At 34.9% G+C, this 22,149-nt stretch overlaps 1 protein-coding gene across 3 annotated transcripts in view; it reads right to left on the bottom strand.

The window, feature by feature from the left end:
• Nucleotides 1–21,900, bottom strand: part of LOC150095640 (uncharacterized) — a 205,250-nt gene extending 183,350 nt beyond the window's left edge. For 2 of the 3 annotated variants that reach the window (XR_016550027.1, XM_090409715.1), the window contains exons 1-3: nt 21,741–21,870; nt 11,839–11,914; nt 2,108–2,245 (exon numbers count right to left, since the gene is read on the bottom strand). Coding sequence is in view for 2 of the 3 variants with exons in the window: in XM_090409715.1 (XP_090265841.1) it covers nt 2,108–2,245; nt 11,839–11,913 (213 nt within the window). In the remaining variant the exon portion in view is untranslated. Of the gene's footprint in view, nt 1–2,107; nt 2,246–11,838; nt 11,915–21,740 lie in introns of all 3 variants that reach the window. The other variant, XM_090409716.1, reaches the window with a different exon arrangement.
• Between the last annotated feature and the right edge of the window lie 249 nt (nt 21,901–22,149).

Below are 22,149 nucleotides of genomic sequence, written 5' to 3'. Positions count from 1 at the left end.
TGGAGGCCAAACATTTGGACTGGTGAAGTCGTAGAAATTTTCAGACAACCATTTTTGACTTTTCCCAGAGGTGTGGCAAGGGGCCGAATCCTGCTGCCATACATACGGCCTACCATTGGCTACCCTTGTTATCCAGGGCTTGACTACAGTTAGCAACTCCACGAACAAAGCCCGAATTCCAATGCCAGGGTTCTTCAACACCTGTTCCTGCAGATTTGCGAGGAATTCTGCTGTACGAACGCAATCAGATCGTCTGCTAGGGATCTTTCTTCTTGCTACATCCTCGTAGTCACCATTGCAAGTCTCTAGTTCATGCCTGATTGTTTTTACTGTATTCAGGGAGCATTGGGCAGCAGTCGTAATATCCTTATTTTGATGGCGGGCACGAATCATCATGATACAAGTTATTCTCTTCCATGATTCAGGTGGGTTCCAGCTATCCATCCTTTCTGACATCTTGTATATGAATGAAGAAGGGTCCAAACTTTTAAATGAAGAGAAGTGTGTGTTAATACATGTAACTTACGGAAAAATATAATTAATTATAAATATGTCAAATTTATCCCGAACACCCTGTATATATATATATATATATATATATATATATATATATATATTTACAGGGTGACCAAAAATGTGAGCTATTACAAAATTTTATTTTTAAAAAGTAACACATACAAAAGTCAACTCTATACCACTGGAAAAAACACTTTTTATTCTACACTTGAATAAAAAACAATTCTCACTTTTGTTACTAGAGTAGTGAATAACCATAAATTCAACCATTTTGGATTTGCATTAAGTTGGAATGCAAGTTCCATCTTAACTTTCCTGTAGGGATTTGTGAAATATGAGGCTTACTAATCACTAATACCTTCTATGCTGAACTTGAAGAATTATTATTTTCTTGGTTGGGATATTTCAACTGAAGAAGGCAGAGCTTTAGAGAGAGAGAGTTGAAGAGGTCAGAGTGGTTAACTGAGTTTGGGAAAGTTATGAAAAGGGAAGGTTGATTTAGAAGGGAAATTTTGAGCCAAAGTAGATCAAACTGTGGGGGATTCAAGGTTTTGTAATCTCTAGCATAGTATATTGGTTCTGATGAATGCACAAGTGCTGCCCTTGCGGCAGAAACTGTAATGTGTAGTTTGGGAAGTTGAGGCATACAGTGGTTGTTGAAGTTGCCAGTTGGGATTCAGATATGAATAGTAATTCTGGTTTACATGACTGTAGGTGGTAGTGCATGTCATTTATATTACTGATTAGGTGAAGTGAAATGAAAACTTTTTTTTTTTTGGTAAGATTTTATGTTTTTTATGATATTTTTGGTTGGATTTTTTTGTTTTATATGGTTTTTTAAAATTCTTTTTTGCAAGAGAATTTTTATGATTCTCAGTAAAATTGCATTTCTTTTGGTTGTGATCCACTTGATGAAAAAGAGATAAAAAAGATGCAGGGCATGCAGTAAAAGGTGACAGACTGACAAAAATACCACATACACAGAGGGAACTTGGTCTCATGTCCATAAGTGGCCTCGACAGTTCTGCAGCAACAGTATTTGGTCTCCCACCAGTTACTAACTAGCAAAATACATGGCTGCAGAATCTGACACTAGCTGAATGAAAAGCCTCTAGATTTGTTACTAACTGGTTCAGTCCCATACTAGTGGCTGGTCTGTGGAACAATTTTACTGCTATACTCTCAAATGGGGGAAGGATCTGGGTTCCCCTACAGTGAGGGTGGTATGTCATTGAGGATATCACTCTCATTGCATGTGGGAAGGATGGGGGGGGGGGACAGAAACCAGGCAATGAAAGATATCTACCACCTAGAGGTTTAGTCAGCATTTTCTGCAACTAGGGAAGTTATACTTTTGTGGCAACAATGCTCACTAGGTGGTGAAAGCAAGATAGCAAGCAAATGAGGTGAAAGGGAATGAGGAGTGAATGAGTTTAAGGAGAGGTATGATAGGTTTTGTGTGTATAAAAGTTAGTGTGGGTTTCCCCAAGATGGGTTTTCGAATTCCATGTAGATACCCATATAATGATAATAATAAAATAAGTAAAATAATGCCAATAGTAACATAAGCCTTTGGCTTCTTTATACCTACAGTTATAACAGGTTTTTCGAACAACTCCAAAGCTTCACTAACATCTGGACTATCAGGATTATCCGCAATTACATGAGTAACAATATCTGATAAGTAATTAAAGTGCTTTCCACCACCATCTAACAGCAATTTCCGTACCTAAAAGAAAAATGAAATTAATTCTTAAAATATACATAGTAAGTTCATTTATACCTTAAAATCAATAGTTAATATATAGTTTTATAAACACCAACATATATACTAGACTACATCGCTTCTGCATATAGCACATTAAAAGTATCACCTATTTCATTATTTTAAAAAAACAATATCTCACAGGGATCTGTACATTTTCAATTCCTAATTACTCTAATAACACATCCCAAGACTGAAAGCATAGTCTCCATATCCGTACAAAAGCTAGACTTCAATACAACACAACTATCATATTCGTAATGCAGCATGTGAATAAAATAATAATAATTATTATTATTTGGTAACCTCCATGAAGTCAACCAACAGCATGTCTATTATAATGAACTTTGAAGTTATTTACACTGCCTGCACTCACAACACCCTCAGGTGATACATTACTCTCACTACAACTCTCCACGTAAAAAATCTACTTCTCACATCGTTCTTCACCACATCTTTATACAACTTCTAGGAATGATTTCTTGTTCTTCCCATCTTAACAACCACTTTTTTATAATTTCTTCTGTATTAATCAGATAGAATTCCTCAACTAACTTGAAGGTCTCTATCATATCTCCTCTTTTCCTCCCATCCAGCACCCTCTGTAATCCACATTCTCTCAAACGCTCTTCATAGCCAACACTCCAGAGTCCTGATATCACTTTAGTCATTTGGCTTCGGATCCTCTCTAGTGTTTCCACATCACAATGAAAACTAGGTTACTAAATCTGAGCACAATAGTCCATATGTAGTCTGACCAATGCCTTATATAGAGGCATCACCACCTCCTTATCCCTACATGTCAATGCACTTTTTATCATAGCAGCAATACGATGAGCACTCTTTGCAATGCATGTGATGCATCTCCCCAGAACTTCAGTCCACTGTCTACTATCACTACAAGATCCTGAATCTCATCCACTATCTGAAGTACAGCTCCACCAATACAGTACATAGCCTTACATCTCTGTATCCCAAAGTGTAACACCTTGCATTTATTAATATTAAAACTACAAATCCTACTCATTTGTCCAAGCTAAAAGTCTATTTAAATCTTCTTGTAGAGCATTAACATCAGCACTACTCCTGATAATTCTACCTAACTTTGCACCATCAGCAAACATTTCAAGATCCCAGTAAATCCACATGAAATATCATTAACAAGTTAAATAGTAGGGGGACCCAAAAACAGAAAGGTGAGGCATGCCACAGGTCACCTTCCTTTTCTGAGACAGAGAGCCAATCTCCAATCCATGTAATCAATATATTATCTATCCTTATCCTCTGCAGCTTGTACATCAATTTATCATGTGGTAATGTTGCAAAGATCAAGAATATCACCGTATATGATTTTCCCTTATCCAACACATTCATCACCTTATCATAAAACATAAGCAGATTGCTAAAACAAGACCTGCTCTTCACAAACTCTTGCTGACCATCATAGAAAATTTTATGTCGATCAACCCAACCCTGTATTCTATATCTAACTAATTTTTCCAACATAATGATCACAGCTGCATATATACAGACTGGTTTATAATTGGAAACTTCTGTTCTAGAGCCATGTTTGTGGAGAGGTACTAGTTTACCTTCTTTCCATTCCTCAGAAACCATCCCACTGCAAGACTTGAATTAAATAACCAGATCAAGTTAAAAATACGTGACGATATTTCAGCCATTCCCACAGCCTTAGTAACATCTAACCCAAGCAACACTTGATGCACCTCTGATTCTTTCACCTTTAATTCTCCTAATTCTTGCATACCTTCTACATGTTGCATAGAATTATTCACCCCATTAAAATATACACATGATAAAGTGTTTGTTAAATAATTCCACCATATCCACCTAGAGCCATGTTTGTGGAGAGGTACTAGTTTACCTTCTTTCCATTCCTCAGAAACCATCCCACTGCAAGACTTGAATTAAATAACCAGATCAAGTTAAAAATACGTGACGATATTTCAGCCATTCCCACAGCCTTAGTAACATCTAACCCAAGCAACACTTGATGCACCTCTGATTCTTTCACCTTTAATTCTCCTAATTCTTGCATACCTTCTACATGTTGCATAGAATTATTCACCCCATTAAAATATACACATGATAAAGTGTTTGTTAAATAATTCCACCATATCATTTGCTATGGTTACTCTGCTACCAGAACTATCAACCAGTGTCAACCTGTTATAATTATTTTTTCTCTCTTGCTTGCCACACAGCAAAAAAATTCCCTTGGATAAGCTTTGACCTGACTAGCCAATCTCCTCTCATATTCTACTTTTTTATTTTTTAACCATGCTTGTCACTTTACTGGCCTGCAGTTTATACTCATTATGCATCTGTTCACTATAAACTGACTTGTACATTCTCCATAACAACATCTTTTGTAACACTGCTTACTTGATTTCATTGTTCATCCATCTCGCTCCTACTCTATTCACTTAACTCTTGATTATGCATTGCTTGTGTCAGATACTGCCTTATCATTTCTCATGCAGTCCATATCTTTTCCACACAATTCATTGATCCAGTGTATTGATGCTAGTTGACCAGGGAGCTTCTCATAATCACCCACCTTATAGTTCCACATATAAACTTTTCCAGTTTGACTGGAAAAGTTTATATTCACATTCACATCCTCATTCACAACCACATCCTGTGAAGATATCACCAAATCTAACACCAAGAAACCTTGTGTTGTTTCCATCACATGCTGCTCTGGACAGTTATCCCAGAAACACAACAAATTCATTCTCCTTGGTACTATATACTATCTCTTCTTTCCAATCTACATTCCTATGATTAAAATTTCCCATTAGGATCATCTTTCTTTTTACTTGCCCAACTAATTTGTCTAACATTTCACAATCAATACTCTCCACATTCCTTGGCCTATAACAGCATCCTATTAGATATAGTATTCTATTGATCTCAACTTACATCAAACAGCTTCAAAATCTACACATATACAACTATTTTCCACTTCGACTGTTGAAGGACACAATTCTGCTATCATTAACAATATTCCCCCTCCTCTTTTCATCTTCCTGTCCTTTCCGAAAATTCTATTTCCTACAATTTCAAGTCCAGACAATATATCATCCTCAGTCAACCAAGTTTCACTTATTTCTTTTAAGGTTACACGGTGATCAACACTAGTATTTATGAATTTAGGGACACAAAACACACGTGAAAAGATTATTTTACTGATTAATAATAAAATAATAACTTGACGTTTTGATCCCTGTATCGAGGTCATCAGAAGGATACATGTGTATAAGAAACAAGCTACATGCTGTTGCACTCTATATAGGTAAATTACATCTACGTTGTTAGCTAATCTTTTTTCTTAGCCTGCCCTCTAGTGATAAAAAATAAAAATTAAATAAAATTGCCAATAAAAACTACAATAAACTCTGCTAAAATCCTCACGTACTAGGATTCTTCTGGGATTATCATATCGAGAGAGGTTTAAGATCCCTTCCCGCCAATTTAGCTGACAAAATACGCATGGAAACTTCTTGTTTACTAAATTCAACCAAAAAATTAAGCAGCAACCTAAACAAAGCGGAAAAACTGGCCCTCAGATCCCTAAAAAATAACCGTGACATTATTATCACAAAAGCACATAAAGGGAATGCCACTGTTGTTTTAAATCGGACAACCTACATTGAAAAATGAACCATCTGATATCGGACCACAACACTTACCAAATGGTAAATTACAACCTCACGCAATGCAACAAAAAGAAAACTACTGAACTACTTAAATCAGTTAACACGTGGCTGGAAGAAACAATTAAAAAATTAATACCGTAGTATCCCAGTTGCCCAGAATTTATGGCCTGCCAAAAGCACACAAAACAGACATGCCATTACGTCCAATTGCAGAAAGAGTCGACAGTCCGAATTACTACTTAGCCAAAAAATTAGCGCCCACACTCAAGGAATTGGTTGGTCATTCCCCTTCCTACATATAAAATACACAACAATTCATAAACAAAATTAAAAACATTACACTCAATGACCAAGATCTATTAGTCAGCTTTGACATAACTTCCCTTTTCACCAATGTCCCAATCAATGATACTATCTTACTCTTACAGAACATATTTCCACACAACATCATGGCCCTCTTTGCCCACATGCTCCGCTCCAGATATTTCGTGTGGCAAAACAATTTTTACCTTCAAAAAGAGGGTACAGCCATGGGCTCACCACTTTCCCCTCCAATAGCGAACTTTTATATGGAAGACTTTGAGCAATGAGCTCTAGAATCGATGTGCCTAAAGCCCAAAATTTGGCTCAGATATGTCGAACAATATTTTTTCGCCATTTGGCACCACAGCTGCGAAGCACTAGATACATTCCTTAGCCACCTGAACAAACAACACAAATGCATCCAATTCACCACTGAAATAGAAAAAAACAACTCTCTTCTGTTCCTAGACACACTTGTCACACATCTTCCTTCAGGCTGTCTCTCCTTCTCAGTTTACTGCAAACCTACACACACACAGGCCAGTACATACACAAAACTTCTTATCACCACCCAACATAAAAACTAGGAGTCATAAGCACCCTTAAACACAGAGCTCAAACCATTTGTTCAAATGAACAAGCTCTTAACCATTAATATGAGACCATCAAACATACCTTTATAAAAAATGGATACAGTATAAAAACCATTCACAAGATCCTCCACAAAGATACCACTATTAACAAAAAAGATTTCAAGAATGCTATTGCTATACCATATGTTGGAGGCATTTCTGAAAAAATAGACAGAACACTACACAAATACAACATCAAAACCACCTTTAAACCCCAGACAAAATTAAGACACCCACTCAGTTCTTCCAAGGATCCCCTGCCTCACCTAGCCCACCCAGGGGTTTACAAAATAGATTGCACATGTAACATACCATGCATAGGGGAAACAGGGCAAACCATCCCAATCAGAAAGGATGAACACAAATGACACATAAAATACCTCCATTTTGGAAAAACTGGACTTTCTGACAACACACTCCAAACATAGCACAGAATTGATTGGAAAGGTACCAAGTCCCTACACCACACCAAAACTTGGTTCAAGTGAAAATTCAAAGAAGCATGTGAAATGCTCAAACATGATCTGAATCTGAATAAAAATGATGGTCTAACCATTCCAAGAATGTGGAGGACCCATCTGCAACCTTCATAGCAACCACAAAGAAAAATCTCAATACAAGAAGACTTGGTGAAGTTTTTTTTTTTTTCCCTGAACAATCAATAGCAACCTGTACTGTACAAATCCAGAAGATAATCATAATATAACAATATAAACTGTATAATTCCAGACGAATCCTAGTACGTGAGGACTTTAGCAGAGTTTATTGTAGTTTTTATTGGTATTTTATTTATTTTTTATCACTAGAGGGCAGGCTAAGAAAAAAGATTAGTTAACAACGTAGATGTAATTTACCTGCATAGAGTGCAACAGCATGTAGCTTGGTTCTTATACACATGTATCTTTCTGATGATGACCTCAATACAGGGGTTGAAACGTGAAGTTATTATTTTATTATTAATCAGTAAAATAATCTTTTCAACACGTGTGTTTTGTGTCCCTAAATTCATAAATATGAATAAATATGAAGTTTCACTTATGCCAATTATCATTAGGCATACTGATTCAATCAATGCTACAAACTTAGCCCCTTTATTTCAGACACTCTGTACATTGGTGTACAAGAATAACAATTCTCCACTCTTTGAGGCCATCCCATTCCCATCAACACAATCACTCTTTACTCGCTCTCTGCTATAATGAACTCCTCTCTTCATTCTGACCATTCCCATTTCCCTGATCATTATTCTGATTTTCATTTATGTTCTTATCAACTTAATCTACAACAAATGAAACTTTGCACTATTCAGAAAGATATACAGGCAAGTAAGAAAGTACCTGCATAATTCTGAGACCTTATAACATCGATTAAAAACTGAACTTACAAAACTAAGATAGCTATCGCTGTTTGAAAAAAAAATAATAATAATAATAATGGCTATGGAATTTTCAATGGTCAAAAATAAGAACAAAACAGCCACATACTTGGTAAAGGGTGTTCAAGAAGAATATTTATAGTGCATTATAAAAATAACGAACCATAGTTATGACTGTTTGAAGTTCAAAACTACGGCTATGGAGTTCAGTTTTGAGAAGTTAGCAAGCAATCTCCATACATCACAACTTTTTTTTTAAAAATGATATTTCTAGATAACAGAAGTGCATCCATCAACTATGCTTATACAAGAAAGCTGCATAAAAAGGTTGTGAGGTTTGACAAAAAAAAAAAAAGTAATATTCTAACAATTTCCCTGATCATTATTCTGATTTTCATTTATATTCTCATCAACTTAATCTATAACAAATGAAAATTTGCACTATTCAGAAAGATATACAAGCGAGTAAGAAAGTACCTGCATAATTCTGAGACCTTATAACATTGATTAAAAACTGAAAATGTAGGAATTTGAAATTTATAAACCTAATTAAGAATTCAGAAGTATTACACTAAATATATTTTATTTTTGAACAAGATAACAGACAAAACACTACATTATTATCAAACAATCGATTTGAAGATGAAATTTGAAATTCAATTGCAGGAGTAAAAAAAGCATGAAATCAATCGCTCATATCCACAAAAATTTTTTTATTGCAACTTTTACATCAGACTGAGACATGCAAAAATTTTTAAATAAGGAAATTCAAGCATTTATTCATTTGAGAAACAAGCTATCAAGACAGATGTTAGAATCGAAGAAGGCATTTTCATCAGCTTCTTGATATGAACCTTAGATGTGTGTACAGGATACCATGACTAATGGAAACATGATCATGCAGCACTACACGATTCGACCACAATTTCTTGCCATATAGCGGAAGCATGTTCCAGTATGCAACAAGCAATCATGTTGTGGCTATTCCATCACTTGTCAGCACTCCAATAATTATCAGATCTTATATTTACCGGTATAGAGTGCAACAGCATGTAGCTTGGTTCTTATACACATGTATCCTTCTGGGTTGGATATTAGATTAGTGCATTGGATTGGAGACTGGCTATCTGATAGGTATCAACAAGTTGTGTATGGGGGTGCAATATCCAGGAAAAGGAAAGTCACTAGTGGAGTGCATCAGGGATCTGTTTTAGGGCCATTACTATTTAACTTGTATATTAATGATATTGGCGAAGATTTGGATGGAGATATTCAGTTGTTTGCAGATGATGCAAAGTTGGGACGAACCATAAAGAGTAGTGAAGATGTTGTGGCCTTGCAAGAAGACTTGAATAAATTGAGTGATTGGGCAAGCAAATGGGGATGTGAGTTCAATGTTGCAAAATATAAGGTTTTAAAATTTGGAAAACAAAGATGGGATGCAGAATTTATGCTTGGTGAGAATATATTGTTGGAAGTAGAGGAAATAAGAGATCTGGGAGTGATAGTGGATAAGGATCTAAAATTTAGGGGACACATCGCCAAAATTGTGAAGACAACACAAAGACTTCTGGGAATGATGAGGAGGACACTGACGTGTAGAAGTAGGGAGATTCTTGTTCCATTGTATAAGGCTTTGATTAGGCCACACATGGACTATTGTGCCCAGATTTGGTCACCTGGTTTTCAGAAGGATGAAGAGATGTTGGAAAGGGTCCAAAGGCGACTGACTAAGGTAGTTTCTGACCTCTGGAATGTCGAGTATGAGGAAAGATTGAAAAGATGTAATTTGCAGAGTCTAGTGGAGAGAAGGAAGAGGGGAGATATGATAGAGACCTACAAGTTGGTAAGGGGTTGTTATAGGATCAATGGTGGAGAAGTTCTACAGAGAATAGTGGGAGATCAGGGGAGAACCAGAGGTCATCCCTGGAAACTGTATAAAGAGGGTGTGAGTAGAGGAGTGAGAGGCAGGTTTTTTTCGTGCAAAGTTGTGAATGATTGGAATGCCTTGCCTGAGAGTGTGGTGTCTGCAAGGAGTTTGAATGTGTTTAAGACCCGGTATGATGAGTGTGCGAGATAAAAGGACCTCCTAGATGAGTCTTTGACTCCATGAGGTCTTGTTTAATAATAATAATAATAATAATTTCTGCCTTCTAGCTCACTTACAACTGATTCAATCCAATTAGATCTTAGTCTTCCTCTGAGTCTTTTTTTCTACCGTTATAGCAAAAAATTCTTCTTTTGCTAACCTTTCTTCCCCATTTAAGCAACCATACTACTTAGATTCTGCTAATTAGAAAGGAACTTAATATTGTTAGCAATTCATGAATGATGCATTCATGAAGGTGTTAACAATATTAAGTTCCTTTCTAATATCCTCATTTTTAATATGACTTTGGCATTCATGCTATCTGCTCAATCCTCTGATTTTTCTCAGACCTCTCATACCTATGGTTTCTAGTCTTGATCAATTGTTTTATTCTAATCCAGTTTTAGACCCACAGGCTAAAGCTAGTTTGAACATAGTCTTGTATACTGCTATTCTAGTGTTTTAGCTAATTTTTCTCATATTCCATATAAATTTATTCAACTGGCTTACCAATATATCAGCTTTGGTTATTCCTTTGACTTTATATATTTAATTTGATGTCTACACTAAAAATTGTGCATCCAGCAGTTGAAATGTTTTACTAGTTCTCCATTCCGGATGCAGCTGGATTTATAAAATTAGCATCTCTAATTTTGATATCAGGTTTAATGTCACTTTTCGCCATAATTTCTTCATATATCATCCATATAGATGATGAATAACAATGGACATGAAGTGCACCCTTGTCTTACAAATCATCTCTCTATATTCATAACTTAATTTAACAGTATTACAACACCAAACCAACCAAATTATAAAAAAACGATGTTTATTAACTGGCTTATCTGTGTGTCAGTTGTTATGGTTAAAGTGTTAGACTAGTGAGAACCAAGATCCACAAATAGGTTGACAACAGTGGTATTATCTTTGATGAACAACATGGATTTGCTAAAGAGAGATTATGTTTTAATAATCTACTTAAACAACTTCATTGGAAAAAGGGGATGGATACAAAGTTGTGAAAAGATTCTAATTCCATTGTATAATGTTCTGATTAGATCACATATGGACTACTTAGATTTTGCAATGGCTTTTGACAGATTACCACATAAGTTGATAATCACACAAGAGCAGATGAGACTGGATATTAAGACTAATGCATTGAATTGGAGATTGGCTATCTGATAGACATCAGCAAGTTGTGTATGGGGAGTAATATCCCATTGTATCTAAAAATACATAAAAAGGTACTGTGCTCTAAATAGCAATTACAGTTTTTGGAATTCTGCTACACAAATTGTTCTTAATGTTATTATGTACCAATATTTTGCGCTGTTTATGTAAGTCCTACTGGTCAGAAAATTCTATATGGTTTGCATCAACCATAAAATTGATAAGGATTATTTATTTCTGTATGAAAAGCAATAATATAAAGTTACTTACTAATTAAGTTTCATATGTTGAAATAAACTCACCATATCAGTATTATCGCCATCTTCAATTAAACAAAACTTCACACTTTTAAAGAGATCTGCTTTAACCTCAGTCATTCTAAAAAAAAAAAAGTAACTGTATTACATTTTATTAATTACTAATTTTTAAAAAAATAAAACATCTGAAAAGAATAAGCAATAATAAAAAATTGTCCATGGAATCCTAAATTAACAAATTTCTTATGGCTTACCTATGGCTGCAAAAGCTATATGCATTAATGCTATCACTTTAGTGTACTACAATTAATTACTTATGGGAACACACTATGTACTGGAACTATAGACTTTAATTTCAGTAAATGTGAACACTTTTTTGTTTGCTACATTTTGTTTCCTACTGTACAGACATCTTATGTGAAAAAGGAATCACTTTGATTACCTTCATTACACACATAATTTCCACATCCACAATAGGCTAATCTAGGAAAACTCTTTCGAGTAAATTTTGCCTTTAATGAAAAGCTTCCCATTCCTTGGCCTAGTCTGTCCGAGCATATGGAATTTATTAAGAAAAGTTGCTTATACAAAAGTAAACCATGCGTTGAAAGAAATGCACTTAACATTATAATATCTTCAGTGACCAATAGTGCTTGATTTAAACAATGAAATACCACAAGACAATTCTCTTAATGGCGTAAGGTTCACTTCTGTCTTTCCTTTTTTTCTTTTGTGCTTTATTTTGTAAATAAAAATATGAGAGTGTAAAGAACATTTGTAATACTAATCCTGCATAATAACAACTCACGATCATATCTAATCACTAGAAACAGAGGTAAATTTGAAATATTTAAAATAATATTTAGTTTATTTTGGTTTTTAATGCTACATCTGATAATACTGTTCTTTCCATTTTCATTTACAACCAGTATATGGACTTGTGAATGAAACAGGGTCACCTAATTACTGAGTGTAGAGTCAAGAATGATGGCAGAAGAAAAATCAATGTGCTATATCCATGCATACATGGATTTTGATGATCATATCAGTCCCGTAGAATTCAACTACCATACAAAAAGTTTCTCCCAGATTTCTCCTCTTTCATGGGCCATCCTCATTCAGTTGTTTACTGCTTTTCTATGATCTCATCTCTCCACCTCAACCTCTGTCTTCTTGATCACTTATTCTCTCTCTAGGAATGCAAACTGTAATAAGGACTGTTCATCTATCGTCTTTCATCCTTGCTATATGGACAGTCAAGTTACACTTTAATTGTTTAGCTTTTTGAATAACAGCAACGATTTTTGTGACCTTCCCAGCGTGTATGAATATTTTTATCCTAGGTGATTTATTATTCCAAAATTTTGAGGGAGTTGTAAAACTCCTTTTGTAATAAAAAAAACAGTACTGTAGGTACATAAATGCTGCTGCTGCTTCTTGAAATTTTATTTAAGTTTCACTTCTCTATATGTATAATGCCAGAAAGAGATTCACTTGGATAGAAATTTGAAAGGAGACATTCAGTTAATTGCTGATGATGCAAAACTAGGGAGGGCAATAGTTGATAATGGTGATTTAAATAAATTGGCAGTGTGGGCAAAGGACAATGATTGTCAATTCAATGTTGTAAAATATAAGGCAATGCTCTTTGAGATGAAAAGATTACACATTTCGTATCATACTGATGGTACAAATTTACAGGAAATTGATGAAGCTAGGGATCTGGGGATAATGATGGATAGAGATTTGAAATTCAGAGGCTATACTGCAAGAGTTGGCAAAATAGCTCAAAGGATTAATTACTTGGATGCTGAAGAGCATACTGAAAAGTAAAGATAGGGAGGATATTATCCCTCTTTATAAGGCTATGATTCGGCCACATGTTGACTACTGCACACAGATTTGGTCACCTGCATTTCTTGGGGATCAGAAGGTTGTGGAGAGGATTCAGAGAAGAGTGACCAAGCTGGTGACAGGTCTGTGGAATGTTTCCTATGAAGATAGATTGAGGGGTGTGTGGGTTGCAGAGTTTAGCTGGCAGGCAGAGGAAAGAGGATATGATAGAAACTTATGTTACTAACTAAAGGGATTGACACAGAAGAAATTTTTCAATACATGAGGAGTAGGGGAAAAAACAAGGAATCACACTTGGAAGCCGTCTAAGAGAGTGTGGTTAGTAAGGGGTGTGGAGAATTTTCTTTTCTTGGAGAGTGATGAATGAGTGGAATGGATTGCCAGAGGTGGTTGTGAGTGCCCCAACAGTAAAGAGGTTTAAGAAGATGCATGATAGGTATTGTGTTAATGAACAGAATGAGTTTCCTGCGATGAGTCTTCTGACTCCATGGACTGCTCATATAAATAATTTTATTACTTGCTAGAGTAATTTTATGTGTTCATGTCTTCTATAAACATTGTGACATATTATTTTTATTATTATTTTGCATACATTATTTTATATACACTGTTATTCTTATTATCTGGCAGGGTGAGAGAATCCACTTCATCCTACCGCAATTTTGTGTTTGCATATCAGCAGACATACCAGATATTGTGATCTCTGGGGAAGGGAGGGAGGAGAATATGTCTGTTTTAGGATATTTTAGAAAACAATTATTTGATTGCTTATCTGAATAATTAAAAGATGTAAATATGTGATCCATCAATGAGTCATGTGAGAATGGCAAATATAAGGAGAATAAAGAAAACCTGAATAGAAACAAACAGTCATTACTGGCAAATGAATTAGTAATAATTTACATTTGGGATGTTATATATGCGAGTCCTATAAAGTTGTGAGCAGAGCTAATTACTGATGCTGTAAACTGAAACGTGCATATTTGCATTCATGAACATATTTAAAAAATGAGAAGAGGGAAAGGGATTTATTTGCAAAATATGATTATTGTTATCATTAGACCTGCAGCAAACACTCATTGAGGGAGGCCATATATCACCTGCACCAACTGTTACCTTCTCTTAAACTCGCACTAGATGCACTCACTCAAGGTTCCACGAGATAAAAATCTAGCTTTCTTACCTCTTTCTTACAGCACATAAACTTCCATGGATGCCCCTTGCCCTCTTCCCACCTTCCATTTAATGAAAAATGTTATCAACTGATATCCTATAATGTCCTCTCAAAAGTTTGTAGACCTATATCATATAACCCTTCTTTCTGCTGTCCATCAGTGTCTGCAGTCCACCAACTCTCAATTTGTCCTTATAATCTACATTCCATAATCCTTATATGTGATATGAATATATGATCTCTAAACTTCAACTTTCTATCCATCATAACTCAAAGGTCTCTGGCCTCAGTTACTCCAAGCATAATCCCATAATATGTTGTTGGATATTGTATCATGCCAAAGTACATAACTTCACACTTACTAGCATTGATATGACAACCATTTTCGTTTACCTACACTTCCAGCCTATTCAAATCACCCTGTAAATGCTGCATATCAGTAGCATCCCTGATTGCCCTGCCTATCTTTGCATCATCATCAGCAAACAACTGAAGATCTCCTGTCAGCCACTTTCCAATATCAGTAATGTCTAGATTAAACATGGTCCAAGGACTGATCCCTGGAGCACACCACTGGTCACCTTAAATCTGGAAGATTCACATCCCTCATATACTACTTTTTGACACCTGTCCATCAGCCATCCACTCTTATCCAAGCCAATAATTTAGATTCCAATCCCATATTCTCTAGTTTCTGCAACACCCTTTATTGTGATATCCTATCAAATGCCTTAGCAAAGTCCAATAGTATCATAGTGTATTCATTCCCTTAATCCATAATATTATTACATAATATGAGCAAATTTCTCAGACATGACCCCTCTTTAGTACACCCATGCTGCCGCCCCTTGCAAAGTATACTTTGTTTGTCCACCCATTTCTGTATGCAAGTTTGGCTGAACATCCTTTTAGTACACACACACTGATATCTCATCTATTTATCCAAGTTATACAATAACTCCAGAATCTCCTTCTCGTGAATCAGAATCTCCCACTATCTCTTCAGCACTGTGCACTATGTTACACACACTAAGTCGATAGATTTTGGTGAAGTGAGCATTCATTATTTGGAATATCTTATCTCCTTCTGATATTAGGATACCATCTGCATGCAGTAAAGTTATTCTTCTGCAGTCGTTCTTTCTTTTACTTGCAACATAACATTTTTTTTGGGGGGGGGGGTTGCCTTTAGCCTGTGCAGCCAATTTCTTTCCATAATCCATCTTAGCTTTTCATACAATACCCAAACTTTTCTGGCCTGAGCTTATATATTTCATAACTCCTCTCAATTTTATTCTCAAGATATTCCTTCCACATCATCATCTTATGGATCTCTTGTTTAATGAGATTGCACATCCATTTCACTCCCATTCTATTTGTTCTTCAAACTCTAGGGACATATTCACATACTGCATATAAATAATTAACCAAGAAATAAAGAGTAGCTGTATATATTTGACAGCTCTGTAAATAACCACTTGGGGGGGGGGGGGGCTAATCCAATGAACTAATAATGGTTCATCAGGTGATTCATCAAGGCATGGAGGTATACACATGGATTGATAGAGCAGCAAATCATGTACAATTTGTTATGCCTGTTATGTGTATTTATCTCTATTTATATTTTGATTGGTTTTCTAAGAATTTTATTTTATTCACTGATGATCAGTATATTTTACAGAGTAATATATATATATATATATATATATATATATAATTTTTGATACTCTTCAGAATTATCCACTCTTTCCTCTGGATTTAGAGAAACTAAATCCAGAGTAATTTAATAAAAAGGTGACACAGCTTTTGGCAACTCCAATAGGTAAAGATGACCTCGCCATTGCTTCTGCCTGGTATCTCGACTTCTGGGCCTGGCTCCCACTGAAGAGACCTCAATAAAGGTCGAAACTAGTCTGGGTAGTGGCCCTTTCCTTTAATGCATAACATTACACATATCTGCAAGGAGATGTGTTTTGCATTATGGGAGATACTGAGTTAGGAGTGATGTCAGCTTGGTCCACCTTTGCTACGAGTTTCCCGGTGTTGTACTACCTTACCCCAGTCCTGAAGATATTTTCAGGTGCAAACTTTGTTTGCTCACACTTGGATAAAGGATTAAACTAAATTTATTATATCCAATCTTTTGCGAATCCTACTACATAATTTTTTTTTTATTTATCACCATTTCTTCTGTCTTATAAATAATATCTTGTAAATGCTAGTATTGCCCACAGTTCCTTATCCCATACTCACACAGCCTCACCATCTAATTCTCATTTGCAATTCACACTACCAATCTCAGTTAGGTGCAGTCCATCTCCAGCAAACAACAGTCTCTCTCACAGACACACACCTTTAAATTTATCCCATATAACTACAAACTCAAGGTCTCTCTCTCCCTGCAAATTTAACCCATATAACTACACGACCAAGGCTTCTCTACCTACATATCCTGGTTATTATACCATTCATGATCATTACACTTCTGTAAGGAATCTAATGTAATGATCATACATCAGTAATGAATTTGCAACTCTCACATACTCTTCCACTCCACTATCTAATAACACTCAGATCTTCTGCTGCTAGTTACCTCAAATTCACACCTCCTTAAAAATCATTTGTTTAACAGTCGATTCCTTTGTTCATCACAGCTTTAGATACAATTCCTATTACCCTTCTCAAAAATACACGCACACTTCAATACCTGTTCAACTTTAACATGCTTAGCAACAGAATCCCTAATACTATACTTTCTATCACCCCCCCCCCTCCACTGTTCTATCATCCAATATTTTTGTTGTCCATCACTCACCTTGAACAAGTGGAACACTAGTTCACTCTGCACTCTACCATAATTCATTTCTATCTAATTCACTCCTAGCATTCTTATTCCAGACATTCTCAATCTTTCACTACCACCTCCCTCTCTGCTATTCCACATTCACTTATGATAGGATTTACACTAAATAACACAATATTACTTTTTGCTTTGTATATGATACTTCATGACTAGTCTACTTACATATAGAGGCTGTAGACTTAACAACAATTGCCTTACTATCCTATAATGCAAAAAACATTATGGGGAAAGGGTCACTATCCAAATCTGTTATAACTTGTATTGAGGTCGCATCAATTGGAGCCAGACCCAAGAAGAAACCAAGATTAAATCAATGCAGAAGTCTTATTTCCATATACAAGTGGGAAAAAAAAAAGCATCAACTTATAATTTTTATTAATTAATTAATTAATAATTAATTATTATTATATTAATAATAATTAATTATTCTACATGAAAGATAGTCTTGGAAAGTTTTCCTAATTGGTGACCCTTCCTATAATGTTTTCCATTAATACTAAGGCAACAGATGTAAAGTCAACAGACTCTATGTACAAGTAGACTAGTCATGAAGTTACTTCACACGAACATTATAACCAAGAAGAAAAATTTCCCCCAATTCTCATTCATCCAGAGTATTTAGTAAGGTGATATATCTTTTTTTTCTATTTATATATGAAAATATATGACTTCTGCACTGATTTAACCTTAGTATTGTATATTCCAAGTATATCCAAGGACAGTCTGAGACATGTAGTTCCAAAGGAGTTAATCAGATCTGTAGTTTTTTTAGTTTTTTTTGGTGCTTATTGTCTAGGTTTGAGAACCATACAAGAAGATGGATCTACTGGTTGCATGGTATAGTCTTAATTTTGTCTTTAATGATAGAGCATTAATGATGATTTCCAGATGGGACGGAGTTTGTTATGGAAGACTAGAGCCAGCTGTTTACATTTTCTAATATCATTTTTGTATTGCTGATGTACGATCCAAGATATTGAAAGTCCTTTACTCTTTCTAAGGGTTTATTGTTGATATAAAGTATAAAGTTTTCATAACCTATTGAGAATACTTTGGACTTTTGGATGTTGATCTGCAGACCAATAAGTTTAGCCTGTGCCTCTAGTAGACTGAGATGTTTTTGTGCATTTGTTGGTTCTGTATCAATAAATACAATGTTGTCACAGAGCTAAGATCAGTTAAAAGTCAATAGCATATTGAAAAGAAAAATATGTAAAAACAAGTTTCAAAAAGAATCAAAGTTGAATAGCTTTCAGAAATGAACTATAGACACAAATATAAAAATATTACTTGAGAAAACATAAAAGCATTTAAAATCAAGAACCAAACCTTAAAGATTCAGTGGCAGCCTGAAGAAAACATTGATTCAGCCACAGAGAAAACTGGTGAGATTGTTTGCAAGGATAGAAAAATTTAATTCAATGTGGCAGAGTCAACAAGTTGAAGAGGCAGTAGTGAAAAAGAAAGCATATCAAAATAATTCCTAGCAAGTAAAGAAGATGACCTGAGAAAATATAGAGAAAAGTGTAACAAAACAAAGTAACATGCCAGGCTAGTTGGCTGGGTGGTTAGCATATCTGCTCTCCTGCCAAAAGGCTGCAAGTTCGAATCCTGCTGTGGGCATGGATGTTTGTGATTGTGGAAATACTAGTGGTAGTGGACAGTAGATGGTGTTGGTGTAGTTGTAGTTGGTGTGAGGTGGAGACAGTTGTAGAGTAGATGACCTCCCTTGATGAGTCTTTGGATTCCCTGGAGGCGTCACGTAATAATAATAAAAACAAAGTAATATGTAAAGTAGTAAAAAAGTCAGTTAATGAAAGACTGGCAAGATTACTGAAGATAAATATCAGGAAAGTGGCAAAACATTGTAAAGGCCATTGAAAAAACTTAGAAATGGAGAAAGATGAATCAAAGATGATTAATGAATGAATCAGAGGTTACATGAAAACTGAAGATTTATTAAAGATCTCTCAGATGTCAGGAGTAATTATTTTGAAAGATAACGAAATGAAACAAGAAGTGCAGGTGTGGTAGAAAATATATCAGAGGAATGCAATTAGAAGTATATAATAATATTTGAGGTAGAAAATGCCTTCAAAAACAGAAATATTGAAAAGCAGCAATATGATACTTGCCAGAAATGCTCAACCACTGAGGTATAAAAGTTTTGTAACGGCAACACTGCAGTGCATAATCCTGAAAATCAAATTCCAAATGATTGGAATAGAGTGCTTAATTTCCATCTATTAAAAGGGAAATAAAACCGAAAAAATTAGAGAGCAATTTCCTGCTAACTGTTTCACATAAGGTTCATGCAAAATCAGCTGAGACTAAGAAATACTGTGGAAGAAAACTTGGTAAAGAACAAGATCAGCTCATGCCAACTAAGAATTGTCACGATCTGATTTTCACATTAAGACAAACAGTTGAGAAATGATTGGAATATGACATCTGTATATATATCAGTTGGAGATCCAGAAAATGCAGATGATAAAGTGCCAGGAGAAAAACTGTTCAAAACATTACAGTTATATAGTGTGAATGAATATTTTATTGAGCAACACAGTCTATATTTATATTGTCAGTTAGCAGTTAGAACTGAAGGAGGTGCAGGAATGTGGATAAGTGTAAAGAAAGGATGCACACAATCTCTACTCTTACTCTTCATCAACATGGATCACATTATGGAGGAAAGTGGCAATCAAACTTGGAGATATTCAACTTAGCTCTTTATTTTATGTTGAACTCCTAGATAAATCTAGTGCAAATGGTCAGGATTATTCTGCCAGATGGAATAACTGTTACAATAACATTGTAATAAATTTGGTAAGGAAAAAAATCAGTAAAATACAAAAACCTTGAAAACAGTCAAATTTTTTCTAGTTTCTACTTGAAAATAGGCAGGAAGATGGAAAATTTTCAACTGCATCATGCATGGAGAATGCCTAGAACAAGTAAAATATTTCAGTTATTTAGGTACCGTTTTTAGCATAGATGGCAAAAATAGTATGGTGATGATAGTATACATGACAATTTTCAAACCAGTTATCTTATGGATATGAAAGTTGAGTTAGATATAAAACAGTTGTTCGAAAACTAGACAGCAGATAAGAGTTTTGCAAAAATATTAAGGAAGTAAACAGATCAGCTAGTAGTGAACAGATAGCTAATTTAAAGTGCTATGGTCACTTAAACAGAATGGAAGAGAAAAGGCTAGTAAAACAGGTGTTTGATGCCAAGATGGCTGAAAAAGACTGATAGGAAGACCAAGCTCTAGGTGGATTGATGCTGTTAGAAATGACCTAGAAAAGCAAAATGCAAGCTCAGGCAATACTGAAGTTCTATAAATAGCGTGTTAATTATTGCCAGGAGATAATAATCACATAATCATGCAGAACTATCAAAGTCCTGTACAGCCCTTGATTATCATCATTATCAGGAATGTAATGATGATAATCTTAAATATACATCAAAATATGAATATCAAACAATATCAGATGCAATGAGAGATGTAATAGTTTATTCATGTCTCTTCAAACAAGAAGATCTGACGAAAGTTTATTTTATCATTTTAGAATGAGTTTTAATAATCTTAACATCAGTATTTTCGTTAACTGGTATATTTTATCAGTTAACAAGAATTGCATATTTCCGTTTAATGTATGTTCGCTGACATTCTAAACTAGGGTAACGTATTTTAGATTGAACAAAACTGACACACAACTTGAAATTATTTCCCCAAATCACTCATTAAATGATTGATAAAATGCTTAAGATAAGTCACAACTTAACGTTAGTTCTTTTTTTTTTAAATCAAAAGTCATATTTGCAATATACACCACAGTTATCCCAACAACAGTTCTGACAAATGAAAAAGGAAAGCCAAAAATAATAAATAAAGACAATGAAAATAACAAATATATAATATATTATATTAGCATGTGGAGGTCAGCAAAATATCATGTGTCAGCAATCACCACTATCGCGGGAATCAGTGAGTTTGATTTTCATTGTATAGTGATCAAAATTTGGTTAGTCGTTAATATATCAACTTACATTTTTATTTAAATCGCGACATCAAAACAATCTCGGCACAAAAGATTTCATTGAGAAATTAGTGTCATAAGCCAAAGATAATTTTCTGCACCTTTTATCGTACACTTCTTAATTTCACGCTACTCTCTCCAAACCTACGCGGGAACGAAGCAACATTGCGCGATTTAACTAAGCGCAACCAGAGAAACTCATTCAATGATTTCGAAACAAAAAGTTTATAAATATCAAAATAGAGTTTATGAGAAAAAAAAATATTCTAAGAGTGCTATGTTTGTTTATTAAGGTTTTTTTGTGTTGTTTTCAAAAGTTTTACAATATGTCCCCGTCTCCTCGTGTTTCGATAAGTGTTTATTGTGAAGTCGCAAATTTTAAACATTTGCCGAGTTATAAATTAAACATTTTTCATTTA

This window comes from Typopeltis vanoorti, chromosome 20 (genome assembly GCF_054136105.1).
Source record: "Typopeltis vanoorti isolate ZY-2024b chromosome 20, IOZ_Tvanoo_1.0, whole genome shotgun sequence".
Classification (NCBI taxonomy): Eukaryota; Metazoa; Arthropoda; class Arachnida; order Uropygi; family Thelyphonidae; genus Typopeltis; species Typopeltis vanoorti.
The sequence above is the reverse complement of the archived record's forward strand: the minus strand, read 5'-3'. Positions and strand labels throughout refer to the sequence as shown.